At 38.8% G+C, this 17,291-nt stretch overlaps 1 protein-coding gene across 4 annotated transcripts in view; it reads right to left on the reverse strand.

Annotated features, from left to right (window-relative positions):
• Nucleotides 1-8,604: 8,604 nt before the first annotated feature.
• Nucleotides 8,605-17,291, reverse strand: part of STK38L (serine/threonine kinase 38 like) — an 80,464-nt gene continuing 71,777 nt past the window's right edge. For all 4 annotated transcript variants that reach the window (XM_032644939.1, XM_032644940.1, XM_032644937.1 and 1 more), the window contains 8 exons: nt 16,047-16,201; nt 15,340-15,442; nt 15,098-15,159; nt 13,241-13,358; nt 12,684-12,807; nt 11,380-11,475; nt 9,307-9,398; nt 8,605-9,200 (listed from right to left, as the gene is read on the reverse strand). In XM_032644939.1, coding sequence (XP_032500830.1) covers nt 9,073-9,200; nt 9,307-9,398; nt 11,380-11,475; nt 12,684-12,807; nt 13,241-13,358; nt 15,098-15,159; nt 15,340-15,442; nt 16,047-16,201 — 878 coding nt within the window. In that variant the 3' untranslated portion in view covers nt 8,605-9,072. The remainder of the gene's footprint in view (nt 9,201-9,306; nt 9,399-11,379; nt 11,476-12,683; nt 12,808-13,240; nt 13,359-15,097; nt 15,160-15,339; nt 15,443-16,046; nt 16,202-17,291) is intronic.

Below are 17,291 nucleotides of genomic sequence, written 5' to 3' on the forward strand. Positions count from 1 at the left end.
CTCGGGTTTTACTTGGTCACAGTTTGTCTAGTAGAGGTAGTGGAGAAAAGGAACGGCCGAGAAAACACCAAAGCTTTGCATCAACCAGGCTAAATTTATTAGTCATCCTACCAGGACTCTTCATTACAGCGTAGAAACTAGCTGCTTTTTGTGTCCTGAGGGCTACTTAGGACCGAACCTGGCGGGGGCATTTGGACGCGTGTTCCCGACGGAAATAGGCAAGACCCGGAGAAACTGCTGCGCTTAAGGTGGGCACTTCATCCTGCTGGGTGAAAGGAGAAGCTGCTCTCAGTAACACACAGCGAGACACATCCCTAATCAAAACCATTCTTGAAACATCCCAGCCCTAGCCTTGACTTGGAACTCTACCCCAAATGCACCAACACCAACGTATGTTGTCAGCTCAGAAAGAAAAATTCCACACAGAGCCTAGCAGATACTCTTGCAATCTGGCCTAGGTTTCCCTGAACGCGTTCAAACCCTGGCTTTCCAGACAAGTGTACACTGTTCGGAGGTGGTTTTCCAAGATTGGGAGGCTAAGGGGACATTCTTAGACCCACACATGTTCAGTGCCACCTTAATGGTGAAGTGGAATTGCTAGGATCCTGGTTACAATGTACAATGCAGACTGTGTATACACTTTTGCTTACAAAGCATTTTTCCCTTTATCATCTCATGTGAGCCTCACAACAACCTTTGTGAGGTGGTTGAACACCTATAATTCTTGTCTTCTCGGTAGGCAAACAGAGGTTCAGAAATGAGTATTTTGGCCAGGATCACTCAGTAGATGGTAGAAGCCAGATGGTAAAAGTCAGATCTCCTTAGGAGTTCATAGTGGCATGATAAGCTTGCCGGTGAATCACTGCAGTCCTCATTTCTTAGAAATGTTGATTCACTTCCACCAAAAGCCTGAGAGCAAGAGAAAAGAATCTAGAACCTAAACATGATAGCAGGAAGTATAACACACAAGGGGAACAGACCCACCGGATTCCTTGGGGCAAATCATTCTTAGTTTAACGTGTGTTCCCCCAACTGTTCAAGTTTAAATTCTACTTTCTAGTTTTTCCTTATGCTCTGGAGCTTTACATTCTAAGGAATGATTTTTTTTTTTTCAAGAGTGGTCATACCTCCTAGGATAAGGCAGAAATAGACAGTCACACAATATCTTGACAGATGGATGGGAAATTCATCTTTCATTTCCAACTATTGGTCTTCTTACATTTTCTCCTCGGGCAAAATGTAAGAAAAGTGATTTGGAACATAACTTGTACAGTGCATGGTATAGTTTCTTCTGGTCAATGTGGTTTCCTTGACAAAAGCCCAGGAATAGGTTTGCTCTTTAGGAATTATTGCTAATCCTAGGAGGAACTTAAGTTTGTTCAGTAATTTGCTTCACTGCCAAGTACTCAGGCAAGAACAGGACTGGCATTAGGAACCACTGTCTCACACACTATAAATTCCTATTCTTGTCAGCCTCCTGCTGGGATTGTAACAATGTAACTTAGTTTGGGGTACCCTTTAAGTTCACTTAGATATTTCTGTTGGTCCAGGACAGAAAACAAATCCACCTGCTTCAGAGCATAGTTAAATTGAAGACACCATCTCCAGTGATGCATAAAAGAACTACCCATTAATGAGCTCCCAAGTGACTGAGGAAATAAATTATTAATATTTAAAACTACCCTTTCTTCCCCATCACTCTGCCACCCCTGGCATTTTATGGAGGGTGAATACTGGGGAAGATTCTTGGATTTGCCGAGCAGGTTGATGAGAGGGAGTGCAGTTAGGAGAAACAGGGGTGCCAAATGTGCTTAGAGGGATAGATGGGCCTCTGGTGGGCTTCTGGAATGGGAAAGATTGGCTTGGGCTTGGCCTGTGGAGGGGAGAAGCAGAGAAGGTAATGGCAGGAGGGTATGCTCATGAGAGAGAGGAAAAGAGGTGGTGGCAGCTGCCACAGGGAGGGAAATCTGAGAAAGATTTTTTAAAAGGGTATTTAGGGAGCTTCACTGTGTAATGCAAACTTTCTTACATTATTTCCCTCTAAAATAACAACTTTAGCAAGAGATACATTCCTTTTCAATGCTTTTGGAGTTGATTTATGTTTTTATTAAAAGTGAAAACATTTTGAGGTTGGCCTTAGAGGGAAAGAAGGGCCGCCCACAAAATGCAGTTATTTATTAATTCATTTGTCCACAGATGCTTATAGAGCACCTACACTGTGCCAGGCATGAATCTAAGGGCTGACTGCTGTACGTCACCTACTGGGCATCCGTTACTTCATATAGATGTTCTCACAACAATCGGTGAGGCAGGTATTATTTCATTTTAGAAAAGTCCAACCAGTGCCCTTTTTCCTTTAGCTCAGTAGTTCCCCAAGTTGGACTGAGACAGTGCAGAAGTTCAAAACCACCCCAGAAACTCAGATTCAATAGGTCTGGGGTGAGACACACTCAATCCTTATTTCGAATTCGCACCCTAGTTGATTTTGAAATAGTTGCTCTGAGCACTTTACTTCAGGAAATATTGCTTCAACTTGTCAAAAATGAATTTTCTTAAGGCTAGGCTGTCGCAAGGGATAAGTTGTGTATTTCTACAAAAGCCAGAGGACAGAAGTAGTAATAAACTAAACTTTCTAGAAAAATACAGGGAGAACAAAACTTAGGACAAGAGGGAATAGTAGTGCGGACATCTCTTTATAAATGGATTTCCCCCTTAGAGATTATGTATTTGTGTATGTACGTGTCAAAAGCTAAACTAATTTTTACTTCTGCAGGTTTTGGACACTCTTACAGTAAGTATGGTGCCCCAGGTCCCCCTCAATCCTCCCCATATTGTACAGAACTGTACAGGAGGGTTCTTCAAGTTCTGCTCATGACTGTCTTACCCAAGAGGACAGGAAAGGCAAAGGACAATTTCCTTTTCCTGTTATGGATTTCTCCCTTTGACAGACTTAAAAGTCAGCCTATGTTTAAGGGTTTGATAAGGAATGTAAGTTCAGAGATAACTTTGTAATGGTTAGCAGTCTCCTGAGAAATGTCTTTTTTTTTTTTTTTGCGGTCCGCGGGCCTCTCACTGTTGTGGCCCCTCCCGTTGCGGACCACAGGCTCCAGACGCGCAGGCTCAGCGGCCATGGCTCACGGGCCCAGCCGCTCCGCGGCACGTGGGATCTTCCCGGACCGGGGCATGAACCCGTGTCCCCTGCATCAGCAGGCAGACTCTCAAGCACTGCGCCACCAGGGAAGCCCCTGAGAAATGCCTTGATTTCTATTCATCAAAGCCCAGATTCTCAAGTTAGACAAAGCAGTTGAACCAACAGTGATTAGGCCCACCCTTGGCTGGATCTTGAAGGGAAGTAAGTTGGTGAGGATCCCTAATACTGATACAACAGCTTTGGGGGAGATGGACCAATGAGATGAATAGCAGCTGGCAGGGATGGCAATAGCACCAAAAAGACCAAGCCCTGATCACTGGGCCAAACATCCATTGTTTGAATGATGTCCAGAGACCCACCCGTACTCCTGGTTCTCTGAAGGACAAGAAACCTGGGGTCCCAGTACCTGAGCCATGGTCTGGCACAGTGGTATTCAGTATTCCTATTTTAGATGGGTCAAGACGTTAATGGACCAGCCTTCAGTTTATACATAGGCAGTGGGAGAACCAGCAACAAAATCCAGATGCAGTGACTTCAGGTAAGAACCATTGCTATAAACCTGTGTGGCACCCTTTTGAGTATCTTGGAGGTTAACTCCAATTTGGGTCTGGTATCCCGTAGCCCTGTGCTTTAGGGTAGCCTCACTCTGGCACCAGGGATGTGAATCCTGATTAGTTTTAAATCAGTCACCAGGCCAGGTACTGTTGTAGGAGGGGATGGATGACATGATCACGGCCAACAAAATGTGTGTGTGTGTGTGGGGGGGGTACTTTGCTTAGAATGCTTCTGGAAAAGATTTTCTTTGCTCTTAAAAAGAGGATGAACAAGCAGTAGTTTCTCTTTTTAAAGACTTGTTGTGTGAGGATTTGATGCTTAGGCTCCCTGTGGCCATCTAGCCCCTCTAAGAAAACAAGACCAAGGACATCCAACACAATGAGGATGACAAAGTAGAAAAATGCAAAGAACTTATATTCTTTTTTTTTTTTTTTGCGGTCCGCGGGCCTTTCACTGTTGTGGCCTCTCCCGTTGCGGAGCACAGGCTCCGGACGCGCAGGCTCAGCGGCCATGGCTCACGGGCCCAGCCGCTCCGCGGCATGTGGGATCTTCCCAGACCGGGGCACGAACCCGCGTCCCCTGCATCGGCAGGCGGACTCTCGACCACTGCGTCACCAGGGAAGCCCAGAACTTAAATTCTTGATGATATTTTTGAGATCCTAAATTTACTCTGGAAGGTCCCTATATTGTGTCTTAGTTTTACACGATACTCATTTTCCTTATTGTTGAAACACTTTTACTTTCATCTTCTGACACTTGCAGTCAAAAGCACCCAAAGTGACAACTCTGTCACTTGCTTCCCATGTGTTTTTCTGAGGTCTAGAAGCATACGAGGTAATTTGCAATGAAGCACGCTCTGTGATTTGGGAGCAGACTGGACTTGATCCAAGAGCAATTTATTACCTGTTTGGGTAAGTCACGCTCAGCCTCATGTTCATCACCTGTAAAATGACAGTAATTATTTTATTTCACAGATTAATAGAATAAGGTGAGAGCATTTTGTACACCAATGTAAGTTCTTTTAATCAGAAGATGCTTTTGAAAGAAGGTAAATGTAGAGAGGAGTCCAAGTTTGCTCCAGCGTCCAGATTTTGACACTCAATGTTTTCACCGTTTTGTCTTAACAACAGCATTACTGAGATCATGTCAGTCAGGGAACAGATGGGAGCACAACTAGGATGAACAGGATTCTGATTGGCTCCCTCTGAGCTCAGCAGAAAGAGTATCATGATCAATGATCAGTGTCTCCCATGGGACAGATGTGGTGGTACCTGGGTACCTGGGGCCCTTACATCACTTGTTTCCATACTATTTTGAAGCATTTTCAATTTAATTTTGAGGCATTTTAGATTTCACTTCTGCCTGCCAATTGGTTTTGGCCTAGTGGGTGGGGTAGCTGTATATAAACCTGTACAACTATCTTAATTGTTTAAACACAATTGAAACTTAAAATATTTATTTTGTTCTTGATGTAATCTTTAAGTATAAAAGTTGGATACATTTACAAAATAGTCTTTCTTGAGTTTTGGATAACACCTATCTCAAAACTTGAAAATATAACCAAAAAACCTCACCAGCAGAAATATTATAAACATAGTTTTTATTCTTTTCTTACCTTCAAGGAAAAAGGCCTCATGCCACCAAAACATTTCTTTGAAACTCAGTAACTGAAGACAGAACTCGATAGCCTGGTGATTATTTTTCCAGACAACTGAATAATTTATATTGCTTTAAAAAAAATAACTAAGATCTATTTTTATTATTTCAGACCTTTTTAAAACAGCAATATCTCCCTCATTTTTTTTCATAAAAATCTAAAATATCTCTAGTAGTCCTAAGTGTCTTGTACTTATATTTGTTCCAAGTGTTTGTTTCATTAAAAGTTTCCAGAAATAAGTGCACTTCTATAGAGAAAATAAAATTTAAATAAAGACAAGAGGAAATAATCATGGTTGTACCAAAACGGTTATTTTGAATGTTCTCAGTCTTAGCAATTCAAAGAGAGAGTGTGTTTGGTGGGCAGGGACCTCTCTACTGATTAAAAGCTCAATTCGTTTATTTGTAGATCATTGATAGATGGATAGCTGTTTCTCCTACCAGTAGATACTGATGGGTTGATTGTCTAAAGGTTTTCTACAATAAAGCACCAAAAATAAATGTACTTAAAAATGTTTTGAGGTCTACAGATTTACACAAAGATAACAGGCGTTTAAAAAAACAGAAACAGTATGTTATTATAGAAATAAATGAAGGGCTTCCCTGGTGGCGCAGTGGTTGAGAGTCCGCCTGCCGATGCAGGGGACACGGGTTCGTGCCCCGGTCTGGAAAGATCCCACATGCCGCGGAGCGGCTGGGCCCGTGAGACATGGCCGCTGAGCCTGCGCATCTGGAGCCTGTGCTCTGCAACGGGAGAGGCCACAGCGGTGAGAGGCCCGCATACCGCAAAAAAAAAAAAAAAAAAAAAAAAGAAATAAATGAAATCCTATCTTGAGCCTTAGCAACCAAAGAAAGTTTTGAATATTCCACACTTGTTATTTTCCATTCAACTAATAGCTTATTAAATCATATATATATTCCATTCAGAAGAGGTTGACTTATAAGAAATTCCCTATTCTCAGATTGCATTATGCTTCAATAAATTTAAAGATTTAAAGCTATGTTAATAAGAAAAGCATAAAAGAAAAATAACATAACTTGCTTTAATACAAAGGTTTTTTAATAAAAAAAGTCAAAGTCTACATTAAATCAGGAAATCAGGAAATCTGAATTATACAAGCTTTCTATATACTTAGAAAAACCAAGAACACACAGTTTGTAACAAAACTCTTTAATTCAAAATAGAGTCTAATTTAAAGAAAATGTCATTATGCTCAGTTGATTAGATAGGGTTTTGTCATTTAAATTAAATGGTTCACCTGAAATGGGAAGTATATGATAGAGAAAATGCAATCTCAAGGGTACTTCGCACATCATCTAGCTAATTTGCATCACAAGTCAAATTCTTAGCTTCCAAAGGGCAGATACAGTCTTCAGTTGCTTCTAGATAGGCACTTAAGAAATGCTTTTGATGAGGAGGAAACCCCAAAGATTATGAATCACTCTATTAACTCCAGGGGAAAATGAGACTCTAAACAAAGTAAATTTTCCCTAACTGCCCTTCCACTGCCAAGAAACCATAACTATTCCCAAGTTCTTCCTATTATTAAGAATGAAGGAGATGGAAACTAAAATGCTCTATTCTTATTCAATTAAAAGGTAAACTCAGCTCCTTTGTATCAATCTCTCTCTCCGACTTGAATTAATGAATTTTTTTATACTAGAAGAGTTACCATATTAGAGCCAGAGAACGTTGCAATTTTCCCATATCTTACCCATTCACTATCACACTAGCAAAACATCCTTTTTTAAAATGGGGGGGGGGTGCTTGAGAAAAATCTCATAAAACTAAACATAAGTTAAAGATTTTTTACAATTAGAGGCAGTTATAATTAGAAAAACCAGAGCTAGTCAAATTGAGATAACCCCGGGATTTTAATAGTTCTCTCTCCTAGATGAGAGATGATCCAAATAAGAAAAATGGAGATGAACTATTAGATGAACACATAACAAGTATCAAACAAATACTAGGAAAGAGTGGGGTGAGGGAAAGGGAAAGGAAGGAAAGGGAGGGAAGGGAAGGAGTGGGGAGGAAGGGAAGGGGAGAACAGGGCAGGAAAAAAACCTAGAATGACCTTATTAAAACACTGTGGAGTTCCCCAGCAAGCAGCAACATTTATAAAATCTTTTGTAGATTTGCATAATGATCCTATGCAATTCTTCCCCACTAAGAAGAACATCCGTACAAATAAATTATCATTTTAGATTCTGATCACAGATCATTTGTAATAGTGATAACTGTTGTATCTAAAAAAATGCCACCAGTTAACAGTTAAGACAAACATTAGGCCATTCTTTGATACAGTATTACTTCTCCACTACTACTGATGAAACCAAAACCTCAGAGAGTCATTTTAAAATTAAAATGTTGAGCTAGAAAAGACTATTCCATTCTTAGGGAAATACCCAAAGAATTTGCTGCTGACATCATCACGCCTATTCTCTAATCACAACCCACCGGCCTTCATTTACTTCCTTAATTCCATTTACATTAGCCACAGTGATGTAGCTAAACATGAACAATATTGCCCTTGAATGAGCTGGCCTCTATCAAAGATCTGAAGACAGCATTCCCACAGAACAGTAAAATTCTCCTCAGTTGTGAACATCCACTCTGTTCAGGATCTTTGGTACATTTGGAGTATAAGAAAATAATGGCACGATAATACAAGTACTATCAAAGGAAAAATTTTCATCAAAAGAAAGAAAAGTTAACCAGCCATGATATGTAACAGCTTTCTAGAAAACCAAAGTAAATAGCTCTTTGTTCTCTACAAGTCCATTTACATGATCAGAAGTCTGACGTTTAAAAAAATAGTTTAATAAAAATACACTAGTTCTCTACAAGCAGCCCTCATGGTCATTTCTTAAATTCAACTCACCATAATCAAATTAAAATAATGCCATGTCCTCTTGTTAAAAAAGAAGTCCTCTTGTCACAAGAAAAGCAACTTTACATTTTATATAAGACAGTACATCTCCCTATGAGTATACAGACTACGTATATAAAGGTCATCAGTATTTCTGAATGCAAAGTAAATATATTAGTGGAGTGCTTGAGTGAAGGTGTTAAAACTTCCTCCTTATTATAAACTTGTCACTCCCTACTGTGGAGTTTGTGCAATAACATGATGATAAATTCTATTTTTTAAATAACCAGTGTATTTCCTTTTTAAAATGTCTTAAAACCATTAGGGAATTTGTCTTCATATATATTCTATACATGTCCAAACCAATAGGGCAAGTGTTCTAATGGCTTTTATTGATTATCTAGACCCATAAGGTTTGCAGTAAAACAGCAATACTGCAGTGTTACCTACAGGTGAGCCTATGTTGCTTTAAATGACATATGTTGCTCCTGAATTGATTAGAGATGTTACAGTACAAAGCCACAGCACACACAGGCAGAATGGACCTTAATACGCATGTAGGCAGTGCAGTTAGAAAGGGATGTACATTTCTTTTATTCCAGTACCTTCATATAATAAAGTTAACAAAAATAATAAAATATTAAAAAAAAAAAAAAGCCAGCTGGCACTGCCAACCAATTCCTGTAGTAGTCTTAGAAATCCTAATCCTGTAGAATTTCCTCTTGTAGTCAGAAGCACCACCATCTTCGGGAGTATTTCAGTGTACTGTTATCTACGCCAAGCAAGCCTGGTGATGCAGCTACCTGAGTTCTCTGGGTTGTGAGCGAATGGGATCTTCATTCATAATTTCCCAGCTTTCATGTAGGTGGGGATAGAGCCACGCTGAGTCAACCCTTCAAACCTTTTATAGGTATAATTGAGAAAAACCCAGTCTTTGGATTTGTAGTCCGGTTCTGTGGTGTTTGGCACTAGGAAGATAGAAAAGTTAACAAAGAGCAAAGGAATTTCATTAATGAAAACGTCATCATCTTCAGAGACTTTTAATAGTGTTAATTGTGTTGTAGATTGTCCTACCTGGTTGTAAAATATCGGATTCAGGAAAGTCATCAAAATTTGATGTATCATCAATGCTTTTGATTTCTATAGGGATCGCTGCTGGCCTTTCCCTATAAAAAGGTATTGAGTAACCATGGTAAGTTTTCTTGAACTCAGTTTTCCAAAACATAATCCTGCCTGCAAATTCTGCATGCTGTTCTATAGATATTAGAAGAACCAAGGAAATTTATTATGGATTTGAAAATATCTGTAGTTAAGTGGATTTCATACATGAGTATAATTTTTTTATTAAAATATTATCATTTACTTGGAATTTTTATTTCTTTGTACCAAGACTTTCTCATGCTGTCTTTTTAAAGAGGAAAAGTAAGAGTTAATGAAAGGGAAAGCAGAAAAGATTTTATTTAAAGAACTTTATCATTATATAAAGTACCCTAGATATTGTGGGGACTGGATCCTACCTAATTAATTCAGGAATAGAATTCTTCTAGTAGAGGATCCGTAAATCAAGTCATTTAGGAAAATAAGGGGCTCAAAGAGTGAAGGGACTACACATTTGTGATGAAATCTGAATCCAAACACTTCTCAGTCATATAAATGTTAAGGGAATCAGGGACATTAGGTTAAAAAAAATACTAAGTCATGGAAATGCCTTCTTATCATGCTAAAAATAGTTAAAAGAATTTATCAATTTTTATTGCTTCTATTTTTTTACAAGTACTTATTGGATCTATTAGGTGATAAGTTTACAGAATTACGTAAGAGCATGTATATATTTTCCCCAGAATTATTCTAACCTATTTATACTTAATGTACTAACTTAATAAATTTACATTAGTTTAGTGTAAAGAAGCATAGACCCTGGTGCCCTGAGATCTAATCTCTTGTCATTACTTAGCAGGATGACCTTAGGTACTGTGACTGTTCCCTAATATAAAACCAGGAGACTGGACTGGTAGTCTCTAAGCATCCTTCCAACTGTAACAGGGGGGAATCATAGTTCTGCTCAATGAGGTGTTGTATAGACAGTATAATACAGTGTAGCAAGTAAGAGCCAGGACTCTAGAATCAAACTGCCTGGGTCTAGTTCTAGTTAGCAGTTCTAGCTAGATCATTCACTAGCTGAGGCACTGCAGGCAAATTACTTCTCTGTGACAGGTTTATTATGAGGATAAGATGAGAAATGCATCTAAAGCACTTAGAACAGTGCTGGACATACAATAAATGATCCCCCCAAATTGGCTATAATCAGGTAGAGTGCCTAGCATATCATAGAAGCTCCAGTGAAGATCTCCAGTGAAGGGACACACAGACTGTCTTGAAGGTGAAAAGGGGCTGGCTAGGCAGGGCAAGGGCAGGGGCAGGGAGGTGAAGAGCATTTTCATCAGAATGAAGAGCAAATGACAAAACCCTGCGGTGGGAGAAGTGGGAAAGACCATACAAGATGCAGTTTGTACAGATGAAGCAAGAGCCACATCCTACGATCCTGAAAAGCAGTTAAGGATCCTTAGTTTTATTCTAAGTGCAAAGAGAAGGAAGAAAACAGCACGATCAGACCTGTTTCTAAACTGTTGCTGTCTGAGGAATAGACCAGAGCCACTGAAGGTGGTTTGGCCACAGACTGAATAAAGGCCAGTGCTCACAACGAACAACCGTAAGCAAATTCTTAAAAGTTACTTGCATTATTTAACTTTCCCCACAATGTTCAAAAGAGGGACTGTATATTCTTACAAATTAATGAAGGAGGCACAGTATGGTATATTAATTAGAGGACAAAAATGAGGGGTTATAGAGTCAAATGTAATTATATCTCTGTTGTGCGAACAGTCTCCGTCATGTAACTCTGAATATCAAAATCTAAACAGGGGCACAATATGTGCTTTTTCCTTAAAGTGGACATTAGATAAAATGAGTCATTTAGCTATAGCCACTATAGTCTCACTCATTTAGATAATCCAGAGAACACTGATTTATCACATTATCACAGTCCTACTTCTTGTATTTAATCTAGCAGAATCAAAGAAAAATTAATCACCAAATCTAGTAGAAAAGTTTTTACTCAGACCTCCCACTCAAAGCCTATAAACATACCTGATGTGCCCCCAATCTACACCTTCAAAAAAAGGATGACTTTTTATTTCTTCTACTCCACTATTCCCAATTCTATTTTCAGAATCAATACAAAACCTGGAAAACGGAGACAGAGAAATTATCATATGCAGATTATATCTAAAGTAGTCTATTTGCATGATTTCAAACATTTCATCTTTTTTTCTGTTTACTGAAGTTAACTCTATTGTGGGAGATGTGGGAAAAAAATAGAAATCATCTAAAATTGCACTACTCAGACATAACTACTATAAACACTGAAGCCATTTCCTTCTAGTCTTTTAATATAATTTTTAAAATATTGTGTTAATAAGTAGTTACCATTTTAGGACTGTTTTTTTCACTTAGAACGTTTCTCAAAGTCATTAAATATTTTTCTATAACTTCATTTTCTAAAATTTACACATGGAAACACTACAATTTATTTAGCCAGTTCACTATTGTTGAACATTTAGAAGGTTTTCAATTTTTCATTACTAAAAACAATATCAAGATAACATACTGTACCTAAATCTTTACACACATCTCATTATCTGCATATGCGAAATTCCTAGAAGTAGCATTGCTGGGTCAAAGGTCATAGACAGTTGAAGATTTTGTATAATATGCTGCCAACTGGCTGTTCCCATGGGTTGCCCAATTTATATTCCTTCCAGCCATTTACAACAGAGCCTAAACACTTCATCTTAGTTGAGGAACAGAATGGAATCTTGTGCTTAGAAAAGGTTTCATATAGAGACTTTTGTGATATGAACTGCTACTAAGAATTTATTTTCCCTTTCTCTTTAGGGAATAGGGATAAGGTCATTGTATTTTTTTTTTTTTTTTTTTTTTGCGGTACGCGGGCCTCTCACTGTTGTGGCCTCTCCCGTTGCGGACCACAGGCTCCGGACGCTCAGGCTCAGCGGCCATGGCTCACGGGCCCAGCCTCTCCATGGCATGTGGGATCCTCCCGGACCGGGGCACAAACCCGTGTCCCCTGCATCGGCAGGCGGACTCTCAACCACTGCGCCACCAGGGAAGCCCAGGTCATTGTGTTTTAACAGGAGTGACCTTTGAAATAATACAAGGCCTCTTCCCTCTTCTTAACTCTGACTTTTTTTCCTGCATAATTCCTTTTAAGAGTCTTCATTTTTAAAAAACACCTTTTCTTTACTGATGCCTTTGACTGTATAGATCAGTGATAGTCTTTTTCCTCCCACAAAGCTGAAACAGGCAATTTAGTCTTTTAGGTCCCTGTGAAGTTTTAAGATACCACAAACTCTTCTAGGGATTTAACTACTAACCTAAGAATTAAGTCCTTGGCTTTTTCAGATATAGGCACCTCTGGAGGAAATACCAGAGTTTCTTTCCAGTTCATCACTTTCCTATATGTTTCTTGAGGTGTTTCAGAGCAGAAAGGTGGATATCCTACGTATCAGAGAAAACAAGTTTCATGAGCTTTTGTGATCAAATATGCTACACCTATTATATGCGTGTCACAAAAAACAAAATAGCCCTGGGTGCTCTGCTTAACGATAAAAAAATACCACCATTCAGCCATTTATAGTAAAATTGCTAATAAAGTCAATAAAATAAACGATTTAAAGCATTGCCCCTCTTTTACCTAAAAGGCCATGCAGACACAATTTTGATACACGGGAGTTCCAGTTATATGCCCCCTTCCTGACAGAAGATCCCTGAAGAGCTCACTGATATTTATCAGTGTGTATTTAACATTGGTGGATGTCAGAAATCAGTTTAAAGACTTCAGATGTTTCAGCCCATAATATCTACAATATGTTCATCAGTGGCACTCAAGGAAATTTATATGGTATGTACATAAATGAATGATAAAACATACCTATTAGCATTTCATACATAATTACTCCCAAAGACCACCAGTCACACAATTTGTTGTACCCAGTCTGCATGAACACTTCTGGAGCAATGTAATCTGGTGTCCCCACTGTGGAATATGCCTGCAAAGGAACAGCTTGTCAAATCAGTGTTCTCAATATATATTTTTTTAAAGATCCAAGTATGGCTCACTACTGGAAAAACCAATATATACAGAGGTTAATTTTTCATTTAATACTTGTTTTGCGTGTTTATCATGTATAAGGCTTGGTGATAGGCACTGAGTCAGATAATTTGTTATTTAAGACATGATTTCTGTCCCCCAAAGAGCTCAACAATGTTATTTATGTATTTAGCCCTGAATCCATTCCAAAAAGAATAAAAAGCTTGTGCCCAGTAAGCCTGGCTTCCCCACTCACTAGTAATGTGCTCTCAGGCAAGTTATTCAACCTTTCTGAGCCTCAGCTTCTGCTCACATAAAATTGGAGTAATAATACCTGCCCTAACAGAGTGGATACGAGGATGAAACAAGCAAAGGAATGTGTTTGTAAATTACAGCCTACTATAAAAACGTCACGTATTTTCATTATAAACTCATTTCCAGGGCACTGCTTATCCATTAGAAAGCAATGCAGTTTATGATTGGCATAGAGTGGGCAGGGGATACAGGTTCTCAAAGAATTTCCTGCCCCAAATACCAAGAGTCCCCTCTGTTTCTTCACTGGGAAACACTGATGTAAGTCATGATGGTCACAAGAATAATAAAACCTACACATGAGTAATCAGTGTGAATATTCTGTAATCAGGGGGTACAGAATTCCCACCATAGCCTTAGGCAGTATTCATTTTTCCCTTTAAAAGTAGGAAATACTACAATTCTTTTCTCAATTGTAAAATCTGATCTAAAAGTGACACATTTAAAAGTAGAAGGAAGATTCTGTCATTAATGCATAGCTCAAAACATTTTTAAAAACTTATAAAAACACCAAAATGTCTTACAAGCACAAAAAGTTTACTTGGGCTAATGAGAGAGTGAGGTCATTTTATTTGCTTTGAGAGGGTATCGGACTCTTGCCTTTCAGTCTATTTACCTTCCTGAGGGACTCCTGAATGAGTTTCTCTTCATCACTTGGTTGAATTTAACAAATATTTACAGAGTGTCGATATGTACCAGGCCGTTGTACAAGAAGTTAGGAAATTAAAGTCAAAAGGCACATTCCTAACCTTGACAATGTTCATGGACCTAGTTAAGAGGATAAAGGGAAAGAGGAAAAGGGGCAAATGATTCTAATACTTGCTGAGTAATGGAGGAGGAATCGTGTGGGGTTAAAAATAGACAGTGTCATTCCACATTAAAGCAGTCACTAAGTTTATCTGCAGTAAAGTCTGCTTTCCAATTTTATTTCATCTATGTTATTGGAACACTGTTAACATGCCAAACTTTCTCTTTACTTTCTCTATGAAGTTCTTAGAAGCACACAATAACCTTACTTATGCTGATTGACATTTGTTGCATCAGGACAGGTAGGGAAAATGGAAACATGAAAATCATACGGCATTTACTACAATTTACACTCATCTCGGTGAGTTTTATAGAGAATGCCAGTACTCGTAAACAGACAGATTAACTAATTACAGATATGCTTGGTAAAATATTCTGAAGTGAAATCATAAAGTAAAAATCAGCATTTTCCTTTACAGGCAGGGAAATGTTACAGAGAAACTAAGAAAACTCTATGATCCCGGAACAAGCTCTATCATTGCTATGAAGTAAGAACTAATCATTGTGAAGCTCCAAATTACCAAGCAAATACCAAGTGAGATTTTAGGACCAGGGCACAAACTTCTGCCTTCAACTCACCAGTTGTCTCCTGTTCTTCTTCCATGTTTCTGCTTTCCTCTTTGAGTTCATGTTCTGGAATGCTAATTTCAACAAGACAGAATTGTAATTACGAGGGAAAAACTCTTACCAGAAAACAAATTCACACATATCCATTGAAAATACGTTGGTTTAAGGGGTGAGGAGAAGGAGAGAAGCTTCAGTTCTCAACAGTCCTGCATTAAACCAGCGGTACTACTTTAACCCCCCAAAATCAAACTTACAGAAGTCACTTGGTGGGTTGTGTGTAAGATTTCTGTAGAATTCAGTCCTATGAGCCTTCTTTAATCCCGTGCACAAACCAAAATCAGATAATTTTACGTGACCCTAAGGAAAAAAAGAAGAAAGACAAAACCTAGTAAAATCAGTAGGTTTTATTAACTTAGAGACAAAAGCCTCATTAAAAACTCTTCTAAATGGGCTTCCCTGGTGGCGTAGTGGTTGAGAGTCCACCTGCCGATGCAGGGGGCACGGGTTCGTGCCCCAGTCCGGGAAGATCCCACATGCCACGGAGGGGCTGGGCCCGTGAGCCATGGCCGCTGAGCCTGCGCGTCCGGAGCCTGTGCTCCGCAACAGGAGAGGCCACAACAGTGAGAGGCCCGCGTACCGCAAAAAAAACCACCAAAAAACCCCACAAACTCTTCTAAATGCAATCATAAAACTTCTTAGCTTAGAATTCATACAGGTGAAACGTAAAATTATCAATATTTGACGATGATTATTTTAAGGAGTGGAAAATGGAAGATGATAAAAGGACAGCCAGTTTTCCCTTGATGTCATTTCACTTCACAGCTCTCTCCTACCATATCAGTCTCTGAAATAATATAGGTTAGCAATAATATAAATTGCAGTTGCCCATTTCCAATCACAAAATCACCTCTATTACTTCATAAAATAATCAGCAACCTAATAATTCACTTTATTCACATGCCTTGGCATCCAATAAGAGGTTGTCTGGTTTAATGTCCCGATGGATGAAACCCAACTGGTGGATCGCATCTATTGCCAGAACAGTCTCTGAAATGTAGAACTGTGTTTCCTCTTCCGTCAAAGTATCTTTCTTCATTAGCAATGTCATCATGTCACCTAATTAAATAAGTACCATGTGTTAGAAATGCCTCAAAAAGGGGAATGCCTTATAAAAGATTTCTTTGTAATATACAACATATGCCTAATTTTTGCACTTTATGATCTACCCAGTGTACCTCCTACCATCTCTAGGGCCCAATAAAAAAAGTGTCACTGCATAAGGAAAAGTTTCATGACATTTAATGGTTTTAAGGTAGAAAGTATGTGACATCAAATCAGAGCAGAGGTGATAAAGAAGTAATATCTACCACTCAACATCCAGAATAAGTGGCTGAGGAAAATATGTCAAAATGTGAGAATGAATCAGTGTAAGCACACCTGGAAGTGGGATATATTCTTTCAAATTCAGGTTTCAAAAACACTCAGTACTCTCTGGGCCAACAAAAATAGGTCATCATCCCACCAAAAGGGTCACTTCTAGACATTTTTTTGTTTTCAAGAAATCTTGCTCTTTTACAAGGGGCAAAGAATAAACACTGGTGAATTTACAACTCAGAATTGACAATTGTTGATATTTTTTCATGATGCTTCAAGTCTTAAAAAAAAAAAAAAATACCATGCAGGCTCTTTGTCCTCCATTCCCATTCTAGTCCCCTTTCCCTTTTTGCTGAGTAGCCATTATCATGGATTTGGTTTGGTGTGCATTCTTCCAGATTATTTTTGAAGTATGTTTTCATATACATATATATTAATCTATGAATTTACCGTCTTTTGTATGTTTTTAAAAATTACATAAGTAATATCAACTGTACATAATTCCACAGCTTGCCTTATTATTCTACTTTGTTTCTGAGATCCTACTGTTGAAATAGAGCTCCTGACTTTTCACTACTGTAAAACATTTCATCACACAATTATGCCACATTTTATTTATCGATTCTTCTACTGATGGACATTAACCTTGTGTCTAGTTTTTCACTATTATGACACTCCTGCAATGAGCATCCTTTTCAGGCCTCTTGCGCACGTGCATTTTCAACTTTACTGGTATCTCTGAACTGCTCTCTGTAAGGGTCAGAGATTCCTTCGCACAGGTGAGAGGCCCATTTCCCACAGCCCCATCAGACTTTCAGTGTTTTTACTAATC

The sequence above is a fragment of the Phocoena sinus genome, chromosome 10, assembly GCF_008692025.1.
Source record: "Phocoena sinus isolate mPhoSin1 chromosome 10, mPhoSin1.pri, whole genome shotgun sequence".
NCBI lineage: Eukaryota > Metazoa > Chordata > Mammalia > Artiodactyla > Phocoenidae > Phocoena > Phocoena sinus.